This window comes from Eptesicus fuscus, chromosome 21 (assembly GCF_027574615.1).
Source record: "Eptesicus fuscus isolate TK198812 chromosome 21, DD_ASM_mEF_20220401, whole genome shotgun sequence".
In the NCBI taxonomy this organism is placed as follows: Eukaryota; Metazoa; Chordata; class Mammalia; order Chiroptera; family Vespertilionidae; genus Eptesicus; species Eptesicus fuscus.
In genome coordinates, this window is record NC_072493.1 from 44,501,605 (window position 1) to 44,515,349 (window position 13,745).

The 13,745-nt window shown below is 50.6% G+C and overlaps 1 protein-coding gene across 2 annotated transcripts; it reads left to right on the forward strand.

Moving 5' to 3' along the window:
• Positions 1–3,176: 3,176 nt before the first annotated feature.
• LOC114227347 (myeloid cell surface antigen CD33-like) lies at positions 3,177–8,144 on the forward strand. Of its 2 annotated transcripts, none has more exons than XM_054711318.1 (5): positions 3,177–3,319; positions 3,385–3,777; positions 3,978–4,256; positions 4,483–4,530; positions 7,524–8,144. In XM_054711318.1, exons 1-5 carry the CDS (start codon positions 3,187–3,189, stop codon positions 7,913–7,915), a joined length of 1,245 nt encoding a protein of 414 aa, XP_054567293.1. In that variant the 5' UTR covers positions 3,177–3,186; the 3' UTR covers positions 7,916–8,144. The 2 variants fall into 2 exon arrangements, 1 of the variants encoding a protein (XP_054567293.1); XR_008555025.1 differs by lacking the exons at positions 3,177–3,319; positions 3,385–3,777 and adding exons at positions 6,535–6,628; positions 6,870–7,047 and having other exon boundaries at positions 4,240–4,256; positions 7,524–7,585.
• Positions 8,145–13,745: the final 5,601 nt, after the last annotated feature.

Sequence of the window (13,745 nt, forward strand, 5' to 3'; positions counted from 1 at the left end):
AGCCAGACCAGCTGGGGCCTCTTTCCCCACGTCTCAGCAGGATTCATATGCCTCGGTCCCTGGTACAGCGAGCAGGTGGCGAAGGACAGGCTACGGGCAGGAGCCAGGAGAGAGACGGGCGGGTGCTGCCCTCCCAGGCTCGGCTGGCCTGTCTGTGGCCCTCTCTGAACCGCAGGGTTCGCCTCTGGGTGAGGAGGAAGCGAGCAAGTCTCCCAGGACAGCCGGGGCGGTTGTGGAGAGCGGGCCCGTGGCTCCCCTCCTGTGTGCACCAAAACCACCTCATCTTCCTGCCCGGGCTTCCTCGCGGCTCTGCGGCTCTTCGTTCCTTGAAAGAAGAAACGTCGACATCAGACTAAACCAGGAACGGGCTTGGCAGGTCCCGCTCCGGAGGGGCCGCTGCCCCTGGCCTCTGGGGTGAGCTGGAAGGGCAGGGGGTGAGGCCCAGCCTCTCACCCCGGGGCCCCGTCCCAGCACCCAGATTTCAAGCTGAAGCGATGATACCAGAGGGCTGTGCATCCTCGCACCCTGCACCGTCTCCTGCCCTCGGGCGGCTGGAGCAAACACGCACCGGCCTGCGGCTGCTGGTTCCAGAGCTGGGACGAGCCTGGGGAGGGGGCCCTCGGGGCCGCAGCCCCCCTCAATCAAATGCTGCAGGGCTGGGACTCGGGGACCATCCCGCCCCTCGGGGACCCTGAAGATATAACCGTGCTCTGAACATCACCTGGATGATGGCGGTGGACGTATTTCTTCCAACTGGAAAGAGGAAATGATGCAATTACCTGCATGCTTGCTTTCTCTGCACGTACCAGGTGTGGTACTGCCTGTAATAAGGACAAGGATGGGCCTGGCCGGTTTGGCTCAGTGGATAGAGCCTCGGCCTGCAGACTGAAGGGTCCCGGGTTCAATTCCAGTTCAAGGGCACATGCCTGGGTTGCAGGCTCCATCTCCAGTAGGGGATGTGCACCTGCGGGCGCCCAGGTCTCCCTGTCTGGGGGAGGTGGGGGGGGGGGGCCGGGGGCAGAGCGAGAGAAGGAGGCTGGGGTCTGGGCTGCTCCTGCTCAGGAGCTATGAGAGGGGATGGAGAAGGGGGGCAGAGGGGGCCTACTCCAGGCCAGCGGGGACCCCAGCTCAACCAGGACGAGGCCCAACAGCTCTACCTTATTCTCAGGTTCAGCTTCAGGGATGCCGGGGACACACAGGGGTGTGTGTGTGTGTGTTGGGGCGGGGGGGCTTGTCTTGGGGGGCCTGGGCCTGGGTGAAGGGCCTGGGGGTCAGGCGTGTGGGTTCTGGACATGAGAGACACAGAAGGGGATGTGAGCAATCCCAGGCTGGGCCACAGCAGCTGAGCTTCCCCTGGGCAGCCTCCGCCGGCCCCTCTGGCGGAGGATCTGAGAGCTCCCTGCACCACCCCCACCCCATGGTAGCCCTGCCAGGGGTCAGTGTGTGTGTGTCTGTCTGTCCATCCCCAGCTCCAGCACAGGGAACGCTGGGGCAATGGACAGGCCGGTCTCCCCACGTGGAGGTCAGAGAGCTGATGATAAAGAGGGAGGGGTGGCTGTAGAAGACGTGGGCGGCCGCACTGCCCGGAGGTAGCGCCCTGGTGCCCGGGGGTGGCTCCCAGCAGGGGTGACAGCACAGGAGGAAGGGAAGTGAGAAAGGAGGCCAGACCTGGGGGCCGATGTCATGTGAGCAGGGAGAAGGCAGAGCGCTTCCTACCTGCCCGCCCCCCCTCAGCGACTTCACCCCCTCACTGTCCCTGGGCCCACAGCAGGTCCCACAGCCTGGAATGTTCCTCCTCGTCCCCTCAGAGTCCAGGCCACGTCCAGTCTGCTCTGTTGTGCCCAAGAGCCACCAGCCAGCGGGGCCTCCAGTCATGGCCCCAGCCTTGTTTCACCATCACGGCCTCTATCAGGCCGGTCCTGAGGTCCTCTGCCTCCCCGCCCTCATGGGGACCATCTCTGGGCATGGACGGAGGGTGTCTGCCGGTCTTCTCTCATCCGGCCCCCACAAAGGGCACAGGCTCAGTCTGTTTGTCGAGTGAAGGAATGGGTGAGTGAATGAATAAATGAATGAATGAATGATTGAATGGGTGAATAAGTGAATGGGCGAATGAATGAATGAATGGGTGAATGAATGAATGAGTGAATGAATGAATGGGTGAATGAATGAGTGAGTGAATGAATGAGTGAGTGAGTGAATGAATGAGTGAATGAATGAGTGAGTGAGTGAATGCCTGAAATAGTGGCTGCCCTGACGCTTTTCCTAGGACTCTGAGGTATACCTGACATGCCACACCCCTGCCTGCCTGCCTCCGGGATCCAGATCTGGTGTCTTGACCTCAGCATGGCTGAGTTTTGGGCATGCTGTCGGGAGGCCATCCTGTGCATCACAGGATGTGCAGAAACGTCCCTGGACTCCACCCATGGGCTGACTGTGCCACCCTCCTCCCTAGCCGTGACCATGACATGTGTCCAGACATTGCCAAATGTTCCCGGCGGGCCCTGGTTCAGAACCACAAGTTTACACAACACTGTGACTCTCAGGCCAGGAAGTGACCTCTCCCCAGGGCACACTGAGGGCACCCACAGCACCTCCGCCTGGGCAGGACTCAGACACCCACCCATGGTCTGTCAAGCCTCAGATCTGCAGGGGCCCCTGCTGGCCCCCTCGTAGGTCAGGGCGGGCCTCACCCAGGTCCAGAACATGCCGGACAGACCGCATCTGAGGGTCTCTGGGCTGTGGTGTGTCCTCCCACTCTGTGCCGAAGGAATGGATGAGGGAGTGAATGGATGAATGAATGAATGAATGAATGAGTGGGTGAATAAATGAGTGCATGGATGAATGGGCAAATAAATGAATGGATGAATGAGTGAATGAATGAATGCCTGAAATAATGGCTGCCTCCTACACTTTACCTAAGACCCTTCCGTATATTTGACATGCCTGGTGTAGACACCAGAGCTCAGAAAAGCCCCTAACGGGAGGACCTTAGGAGACTCCCGTGTCCCCTCCCCAGATGTCCTCAGAGGTCCTGGTTCTGCTCTGGAGCTGCCGGGAAGACCCGAGATAGGACAGGACTCGGGGTTAGCTTTCTGTCTGTCCTCTGGGAGGGTGTCCTGGGTCTCTGTGCAGAGAGGGGAAGCGCTTGGGCTCTGAGGTTCCTCTTTTGTGAACGGCCCAGATCTTATGTTCCTCCCCAGCTTCCGTGGTCTCACCACGCTCCTTCCTCCCACTCGGTGTCTTCCTTCTTTTCCACCCACAGGAGCTCAGAAACCCTCCATATCAGAGATGCTATGGCTGCTGCCCCTGCTGTGGGCAGGTGAGTGCCTGAGGGGAGCGAGGGGAGTGGGTCAGGGGCTGCAGCTGACCCTTCTTTTCCTGCAGGGTCCCTGGCTCAGAAAACAGAACTCACGCTGACAGCGCCAACGGCCGTGACAGTGCAGGAGGGCCTGTGCGTGTTTGCGCCCTGCACCTTCACCATCCCAGAAAGGAGCTACTGGACTACTCCTCCTGCTGTGTATGGCTACTGGTTCCCAGAAGGAGCTAAAGAACACCGGGATGCTGTGGTGGCCACAAACAACCCGGCTCATAAAGTGCAGGAGGGGACCCAGGGCCGATTCCACCTCCTCGGGGATCCCCAGACCAAAAACTGCTCCCTGGACATCAGAGACGCCAGGAGGACAGATGACGGATTATATTATTTTCGGGTGGAGAGGGAAAATTACCCAATGTTTAAATATTCTTACACAGATTACATGCTCTCCGTGCGAGTGACAGGTAAGGAATGGGCTCCAGGAGAGGCCTCGGGAAAAGTTCACGGTGGCCCCGGGCAGGGCTGGGATGGGCCCCATCCTGGGAGGGGGTCGGGGTACAGTGTGTTGGGCTCAGAGGGAGGAGCTGGACCAAAGCCCGAGGCTTCTCTCAGGGCCGCACCTGGGACCCTCCCTCCTGATCCCATGTCTCCCGCTCCTCACCAGCCTTCAACCACACACCCCACATCCTCATCCCCGGGAACCTGGAGAGTGGTTGCCCCAGGAACCTGACCTGCTCTGTGCCCTGGGCCTGTGAGCGGGGCACGCCTCCCATCTTCTCCTGGACGTCAGCTGCCCACAGCTCCCTGGGCCCCAGGACCCGCCTCTCCTCCGTGCTCACCCTCACCCCACGGCCCCAGGACCACGGCACCAACCTCACCTGTCAGGTGCACTTTCCTGCCGCTGGTGTGACCGTGGAGAGAACCATCCAGCTCAACGTCACCTGTGAGTGCTGGGTCGGAGCACCAGGTCCCTGAGGGTGTGCAGAGCAGGAGGGCCAGGCAGGTGTGCTGGGTGCTTTGTCCTGGGGACCTGGCTGTGTAGGGGACCGAGAGCACAAAGCCCTGTCCCTCTTGCCTTTCTGTTGCCTCTGGGGGTAGGAGGACATGCCTACACGATCCTCACCCCATCTCAGCTCACTGATGTGGGAACTTCTCACTTCCTGTCCCAGGTCCCTTGCAGAATCCAACACCAGGTGGTTACCTAGGAGATGGCACAGGTAAGAAGGAGCGGGTCATGGGCTGTAGGGAGCAGGGCCTCTTCCAGATCAGGACAGGGCTCGTCCCTGCCTCATCCTGGACTCACCCCGGGACCAGACACCCTCTGTGGGTGTACCCAGTGGTCCCTCTTCTTCCTAAGCCCCCATGGCCGCTGGGAGCAGCTGTTCTCATCGGCCCCTCACTCCCCGAGGACTTCTCCAAGCCCCTGTCAGCTGCACCGGGAGAGCTAGGCACCCTGCATGTGGCTGAGCTGCCTCTTGTAGCCCCTGATTCTCCATCTCCTTTTTTTTTTTTTTAATTTTTTTTTTTTTTTTTTTTTTACAGAGAGGAAGGGAGAGGGATAGAGACTTAGAAACATTGATGAGAGAGAAACATCGATCAGCTGCCTCCTGCACACTCCCTCCTCAGTATGTGCCTGCAACCAAGGTACATGCCCTTGACCAGAATCAAACCTGGGACCCTTGAGTCCTCATGCCGATGCTCTAGCCACTGAGCCAAACCGGTTAGGGCTGATTCTCCATCTCCTGACGAGTTTTCATTTTCCTCCGGGAGTTTAATTTATGTATTTTTGAACAAGCAATATAGTCACATGGCCAATAATGAAGAAAGCACTGACGTTGGCCCTGGCCAGGTAACTCAGTTGCTTATACCAGGTAACTCAGTTGCTTATACCAGGTAACTCAGTTGCTTATACCAGGTAACTCAGTTGCTTATACCAGGTAACTCAGTTGCTTATAGTGCTGCCCCAGTGCCCCAAGGCTGTGAATTTGATCCCTAGACAGGGCACATACAAGAGTCAACCAATGAAGGCCTAAATAATTGGAACAGCACACCAATGTTGCGCTCTCTCTCTCTCTCTCTCTCTCTCTCTCTTTCTCTCCTTTCCTTTCTCCTTCTCTCTAAACATCAATCACTAAAAACAAAAGACTTTTCCCTTACAGTAAAGGCACTGAAGTCTGCCCTCAGAAGCTCGGTCTCCCGCTGGAAGTGGGCAGTGTCCACATGCTGCTGTGAGCGTTGGTTGTTCACCTGAAGGACCTAACAGATCCTTAGCCATCAGTAGGACAGATGCCCCCTGACCACCCACCCTGTCTCTGTGACTGTGGAGTTGTCCACGTCATGGCGGGATGTGGCTGTGGGCACATCTCCTCTACCAGAGAACAAGGGCCTTACGTGGTTGTCTGAATAATAGTCCAATGTATGAATGTATCACATTCAGTTCTTCTGTTGATCAGTTGGTGGGCATTAGGGTGTTTCCAGTTTTTGGCGGTTATAATACTGCTGTGAACTTGATGTACGTTTTTGGTTCAGGTATTTTTGTTTTTTTAGGTCATGCACCTGGGAGTGGAATTGCTGAGTTAAGTGGTACTTTCTATGTATAGCTTTCTGAGGAAATCCCGGGCTGTGTTCCACAGTGGCAGCACCAGTTTACATTCCCACCAGCAAAGTATAAGGCTTCCAATTTCTCCACACAGTTGCCAACATTGGTATTTTCCTTTTAAAAAAATCATAGGCTAGTGGGTGTGAAAGTCTACTTCAACGTGGATTTGATTTGCATTTGTGATAATTACGCCACCGCTTATTTTCTCTCGGAAGTTTTGTTCATTTGTACGTCGCCTTTAAAGAACATTTTATATCGAGTCTCTGCCCCTTGTTTTATCAGGTTCCTTGACTTTTTGTTGTTGAGTTGTAGGAGTTTGGTATATGGGCGGGTTGTCCAATCTATAGCTAGCAAATGTTCTCTCCCATTAAGTGGCTTGGCTATTTCATTTCCCCCATCGTTTCCATTGATCAACAGAATGTTTCAATTGGATGAATTCCAACATTTCAATTTCTGTCCAATGGCTGGGGATCAGGGTAGGGTCTAGGGTGAGAGCACAAATGGTCCTGAATCCGGTGATGCAGAAAGGCTTGGTGAACAATGTCCAGGGTCCTAGTGGGGTCAGAAGGACACGGGATTGCGGTTGAGCAGGTGACTCTGTCCTCGTCCCTCTTTCCTGCAGGATTATCAGGACCCAGGGCAGAGGTGATGTTGGTGGCCATCGGGGAAGCCACTGTCAAGACCCTGCTCCTCCTCCTCTGCCTCATCGTCCTCATGTGAGCTCAGCTCAGAGGGGAAGGGAAGCCCGGAGAGGGCAGGGGGCATGAGGCCGAGTGCTGAACCGAGACCTGGAATCCTGATGGGTCAGGAGCAGGGCTGGCAGGAGGATAAGGGGTGGTAGGTGAGGACTCCATACAGACAGACCTCTGGAGTGTCCCATAGCCAGGTCTCTAGGGTGGGAGGTACCTGCAGCAATCAGGAAGGTGTGTCAGACAGACGCACCCTTTCCCAATTCAGTCTCCTCTCCAGGCCTTGAACAGGGAACAGGGAGTTGGGTCTGCTGCCCACTGGACCTGATGCGATCAGACTGAAAGAGCCTGGTGTCTTCCCTCAGAGTCGGGTACCACAGGAGGAGGGCTCCGAGGCCCCAAAGGAGCACAAAAGATGCAAACAGAGTCTCAGGTTAATCCCTCAGGTGAGTGATGCAGGTGTGTCACCACCCAACACCCACTGACGCCTCCCACAGGTCTGCCCATCAGCATTGCTGAAATGGAGCGGTCGGCCCTGACCGGTTTGGCTCATTGGCTAGAGCATCGGGCTGCAGACTGAAGGGTCCCAGGTTTGATTCCGGTCAAGGGTTTGTATCTTGGTGCGGGGGTATTCAGGAGGCAGCTGATTGATGTTTCTCATCGAAGTTTCTAACTCTATCCCTCTCCCTTCCTCTCTGTAAAAAAAAAACAAAAAAAAAAAACAATAAAATAGATTAAATAAATAAATAAAATGGAGCTGTCACCTTCCTCCCCAAACCCACTTCTCTGCTGGGTTTCCCATCACAGTGATGACATGGTGGCCCCCTTTTCTAAGACCAGGACTGGTGTGGTCCTACACTTTGCTCGCCATCCCGTTCTCCCCAGTCCACTAAGACCTGCCCATCCTTCTTCCCAATCACAGCCTACATTGATGGCCGTCTCCTCCTCATCCTGCTGGGATTATTCCTGTGGCCTCATCTCTTCCTTGGGTCCCTGAACCCACCAACCTCCAGATGGTGCATCCAGAGACATAGGGTCCATTTCCTGCACAGTTTGAACAGTGACTCCCTCTCCATGTTCAGAGATGAGGTGCAAACACCACAGCTGGAGTTGAGGGCTTGGCATGGTTTGTCCCCTGCTGGAGTCTCTACTCGATTCTACCATCTCCCTGAATCTCATACCATCTCCACTTCCAGCCTGGCCAGGGCCTTTGTGACTCTAAAACTTTGCATGTGCATTTCCTTCTACGGAAATACCCTTCCCTCTCCGTTCCTACATCTCCAAGTGCTGATCATTTTTTTTTGGTTCAGTTAAAAGTCACCTCATTATACATGTGTGTATGTTGTGTAATTTTGAACAAAACAGGATTTAGACATTTATTTATAGACTCTTTAGCAAGAATAATTGTACACTTACTATGTGTCAGCATTGTTGTAGGTACTAATGATGCAACCATGAACCCATCATCAAAAATCTCTATCATCCAGAAGCTGTCATTCTGGAGACAAGAGGATAAAATGTAATATAAATAAAAAATGTAGAGTCTGTTGAATGGTCATATTTCTTTGGGGATAAATCATGCCAGGAAAAGATCAGGTCACATGTGGGGGGACAATTTCCAACGTCTGAGAGTATGAACTGTGATATCTGAGCCTAGACTTGATGCTGGGGAGAGAGCAGACTGTGTGTTGCCTTAAAGGAGATTAGCCGGGAAGATGGGGAGCAGTGTCCCAGCTCTGAGGCAGACGCAGCCTGGTGTGTGATGGAGGCAAGACTCCGATGTGACAGTCCAGGGGTGCCTGGGTCTCTGATGGTGTATCCACAAAGGGGAAGAACCCTGGAGGGAGAGGATAACCCTGGAGGGAGGTGCATACCCCATGGTGTGCAACCTAGTGAAAGCTTGCAGCAAATGCAGGAACCAGGAAGCCACTGAGGAAATCAGACATATGGTTGAACATTCTTTGTAACCGATTCTCATGGCTTTCCTTTTCAGAATAGACTAGCGTGTCCACAGCAGCCAATCAGAGAATGGGGAGGACACAGAAGGCAAGAGGGGATGGTGGTTGAGCCAGGGAGGTCAGGTGGAGAGTGGGGTTTAATTTCTGGATATCTGTTGAAGTTCAAGTTGACTTGGGACTGAGAGAAAGTCTAGGGCCCAAGTGTTTCCCCTGAGCATCAGAAGGGATAGGTTGTGTTTGGTGGACACAGAGGAGGGTTTTGAGGGTGATGTTCATTCTGAGAAGACACTTCATATCCAACTGGGGCCGTCAGTGAGAGAGCTGGTGTGGATGTTTGGGGATCAGGAGAGGGGTCCAGACGAGAAATGGGAACATGTCAGTGTGAGATGAGGACAACAGGTGAGGGAGGAAAAGGACTGAGATGACAGAAAGAAGAGAAGACACAAGGAAACACATTGTCATTGGAGACCCTGACAACAGAGTTTTCCGTGGTTGGTGGAAAAGGTGTGAAAACAAAATGATTGGAACAACTACAGGAGAGAATTGGAGGTGGGGATATGGGAATAGTGAGTCCAGATAACGCTTTGAGGAAATTGGCTGCAAAGAGGAACAGAGGAAAGGGTCTGGCGAAGGAGGTCTTTTCTTGACTCCTCCTCTGGGTCCTCCCAGAGGTGCTCCATGAATTCCCAGCTGTATTGCTTTCCTGGGGCCATTGTGACAAATTCCCACACACTCTGTGTCTTTAAAAAATGGAAACTTAGTCTCTTAGTTCTTGAGACCAGAAATACATGCAGGAGTAAAAATATATTCTCCCTCTGCCCTTCTAAGTTGTTGACAGAGTCCTCAGAAACAAAGAGAGATTAGGTGCCACATCTTCGGGTAGCATGTCCTACACCCCATCATGTGTAATGGCTTCTATTGTGTAGAAATCCAGTTGTTGGATTTCTACACAATAGGATTTCTACAAAACAGGAAATAACAAGACTTGGAGCAGATATGGAGGAAATGTAACTCTTGGGCTTTGCTCTACATTCCAAGGGTGCACTCCCTCCAGAGGCTCGAGGAGAGAACCCGTCTCTTGCTTCTTCCAGGAGATGGGGTGCCAGCTGTCCTTGGTTTGTGGCTGTGTCACTGAAGCCTATCTCCTGGTCATATGCCTTGTCCTGCTCTGTGTGTAGAAAGTCACTTGCTATGTGTATCTTGGAGACTCTTGTGACTGGATTCAGGGATCAACCCTAATAATCTAGGATGCTTTTCACAGGAATATTCTTACCTTAACCCCATCAGCAAAGCCCCATTTTCTCTTTTATGGGAACATTTTGAGGTACCAGGGATTAAGACCTGGGTATCTCTGAGTGGCCATCATTCAGCCCTCTGCACTGACAATGTGACCTTTTGCAATCCTTGAATGTCTCCAGACCATGTTTGCTCTGCTCTTCCATGCCCTGATACATTATTGGGTCACCTCATAAGTGACACATATTTTAGGGAGCAGGAGATTGCTGTTCTGTGAAAGTTACTTCTAAGAGAGCTAAAGGAGCCCAGCTGGTGTGGGTCAGGGGTTGAGTGTCAACCCAGGAACCAAAAGGTCTCTGGTTTGATTCCTGGTCAGGACATATCCAGGCTTATGGGCTCCATCCTCAGTAGGGGGCATGCAGGAGGCAGACCATCAAAGATGTTTCTTTCTCATCATTGTTTCTATCTCTCTCTCATTTCCTGTCTGAAATCAATAAAATAAAAACAGGAAATAACAAGACTTTGAGCAGATATGGAGAAAATGAAACTCTTAGGCTTTGCTCTACATTCCAAGGCCATGTATCTGCTTTTAAATACAGTATGGCAGTTCCTCAAAACACTAAAAATAGAATTACCATAAGAACCAGTAATTTCACTTCTGGGTATTTACGCAAAGGATTGAAAGCAGGAACTTTAATGGATATTTCTACATCTCTGTTCATAGTAGCATTGTTCACCATTAGGTGAAAATAGCTGAAGGGCCCATCGACCAAGAAACAGATAAACACAATGTGCTGTATACATACAAGGGAATGTTATTCATCTTCAAAAAAAGAAAGGGAATTCTGACTCATGCTACAACATGGGTTGAAGATACTATGCTAAGTGTAGCAAGTCAATCACAAAAGGACAGATGCTATGTGATACCACTTCCATGAAGTACTTAGACTAGCAAGTTCATAGACACAGATTGCAGAATGGTGGTTGCCAACATCTGGGAGGATGGCAAGCTGTACTTTTCATGGGCACAGAGAGTCAGTTTGGGAAAAATGATATGGATGGTGGTGATGGTCCCACAACAATGTGAATGTCCTTAATGCCACTGACTCAGGCAATTAGAAGTGTTTTTGTTAAGTTTGTGTTACCACAGTATTATTTTTTAAAAAAAGCCACAGAATTAATCTGCCATTTCACCTAATAAGAAAAATAATGGCAGCTACACACATGAAAACAAGCTTAACATCACTTGTTATTAGAAAATTACAGATTAAAACCAGGATGAAATACAATGGAATACCACTTAGTAATAATACATTACGAAGAACACATACATAGAACTTGGATCACTTTCACAAATATGCTGACAGAATATAGACACAGATCAGTACATTTATAGGAATTCTCCTACAGACAGAAATAATTCTCCATGACTTAAAGTGTATCGGGGGCTGGAGGTGGCAGTGAGGAACTACAAAGACATGGGGGAAAGTCTCGGTGGCAGTGGGAATGCTCTATATCTTGATTGTGGATCAATCCCATTTGTTCAAATTCATAGATATGCATATACAAGTGGAAACATTTTATACATTTTATTTTATGTAAATTATGAAGTTATTAAAAGGAATACAATTAGAGCTCACAGAATCCTCCCTTCCATGAAAATGGTATAACTTTCTTTATGATACACAGTGTTTGTAATGGACTTTTTATTATATGCTTTATTCTTACATGTATTTTTTAACAACCTAGAACAAGGTATCATTTTACTTACTGGAGATTCAATATCTTTTTCTTATTTTTTATTTAGATTTGAGAGAAAAAAGGTAAGTATGAGAGAGAGAGAAAGAGAGAGAGAGAAGAGAGAAACATTGATTTGTTGTTCCACTTTTTATGCATTTATTGGTTGCTTCTTGGAGTCTCACGTCTCATCTTCAGAGGTCCTGGCCCTGCTCTGGTGCTGAACGGAAGCTCCTGAGATGGGACAGGACGCAGAGTCAGGGCTTGTGCCCTGACCTGGGATCAAACCCACAACTTTGCTGTATCAGGACGACCTCTAAACAACCGAGCTACCCCGGCCAGGACAAAACTCAATTTCTTATCCACCAAATGATGGCACAAAAGTCTCTCTGTATTAGTAAGACTGAAGGCCCATCTATCTAGATACTACTGTGTTGGAAAGATTTTACAAACATCTGGGGGCAAATGCTTTTATGTCACTGGGTCAAGAAATTGCCAGGCCCATACACCACAGACTCATTTGGAAACCATATGAGCTGAACTTAAATTTTAAGTGTAGCTGCACATTCCACTCATGTTTCCTAGAAATATTATGTTCTTGGAGCCACATTTTACTGTGAGTAGCACATCTTTTATCAATCTTACATATTTTTATTTTATGTAGAAATCAGAGCCCTCATAGTCCAACTTAGAATTTGAGGTGATTACCATTTTATAGCACTAATAAGGTAGCAATTTTTTTTTAAGGCAGAACAGAAATAGCCTAGGAAAAAAGACATCATTGTACCAGGGAGCTAGAATAACACTGTTTCTGAAATTAAGTCTAGATATATCCCTGAGATTCCCAGCAGTCAATGCAAAAAGAAAATTGTGAACTCTTGCTGACACAAGAAAGTATGTAGCTTATTTGAAAGGCAAATATCATCTTACTCATAAAGACCGGGAGAAACATACCCCATCTGGAAAGAACTTGGGGTAATATAAGAGAAATATTTGAGCTCATTGTTCACCCACAACCTTGCAGCGTTTTTCCATGACAGGAAACGCTCATCTGCATGATGAGGAACTGAGACAGTGTCTCCGGTTCACACACTCTGAGTGGCGGGAATCATAACAAAGAGTTTCCTGCCCCGGCTCAGGGAGCGCGTGGTCTCCCTTTGTGTTACATGAAGATGCGACTCGGTTATCACTTTGGAGATGCCATCACTGAAACACCACGAATCAGAATAAGATGTAAAATAGGAACCCGCACTTGTGTTTTTAGAAAATACCCAGCATTCCACCAGGACACATGGTGGACTGACGAGTGACCGCAGCTCTAAAGCCCGACAGCACTCTGTTTGGGAGGAAGTGATGTCATGGGTGGGGAGCATCTCAGGGACATAGACCAGGTCCATGGATCTGTTCTTGTCTTGTCTTCAGCCAACCAACACTTAGATGTTCACTGAGTGTTTGGTGAATGAATGAATGAGTGAGTGAGTGAGTGAGTGAGTGAGTGAGTGAATGAGTGAATGCTGCCTTCCCCTCACTTGGGACCCCCTTCTTTCCTTCTGCCCCAAACTCTCACATGGACATTACAGAATCCTACACCTTATAGGACTGACCACAGCTTCTAGATGAGGCTGTGACCTCCAGTCAATGGAGGAGTGAACCAGCTCACTGATGTAGACACCAGAGCTCAGAAAAGCTCCTAACGCAGTGGTCGGCAAACTCATTAGTCAACAGAGCCAAATATCAACAGCACAACTATTGAAATTTCTTTTGAGAGTCAAATTTTTTAAACTTAAACTTCTTCTAACACCACTTCTTCAAAATAGACTTGCCCAGGCCATGGTATTTTGTGGAAGAGCCACACTCAAGGGGCCAAAGTGCCACATGTGGCTCGCGAGCCGCAGTTTGCCGACCACGGCCCTAACGGGAGGACTTTAAGAGACTCCCTTGTCCCCTCCTCAGATGTCCTCCGAAGTCCTGGTTCTGCTCCGGAGCTGCAGGGAAGACCAGAGGACTAGACGTTAGCTTTCTGTCTGTCCTTCTCTGGGAGGCTGTCCTGGGTCTCTGGGCTGTGGGGTGTCTGCCTGCTCTGTGCAGACTGGGAAGTGCTTGGGCTCTGAGGTTCCTCTTTTGTGAACGGCCCAGATCTCATGCTCCTCCCCAGCTTCCGTGGTCTCACCCCGGTCCCGCCTCCCACTGTATTCATTCCTTTTCCACCCACA

What these genes read in the sequence shown, in the direction of transcription:
- LOC114227347 (XM_054711318.1), top strand. Translation starts at nt 3,187, where the DNA reads ATGTTCCTCCCCAGCTTCCGTGGTCTCACCACGCTCCTTCCTCCCACT. An exon ending in CATCCAGCTCAACGTCACCT is followed by an intron (nt 4,257 to 4,482) that starts GTGAGTGCTGGG and finishes TTCCTGTCCCAG; the next exon opens with GTCCCTTGCAGAATCCAACA. An exon ending in TTACCTAGGAGATGGCACAG is followed by an intron (nt 4,531 to 7,523) that starts GTAAGAAGGAGC and finishes TCCCAATCACAG; the next exon opens with CCTACATTGATGGCCGTCTC.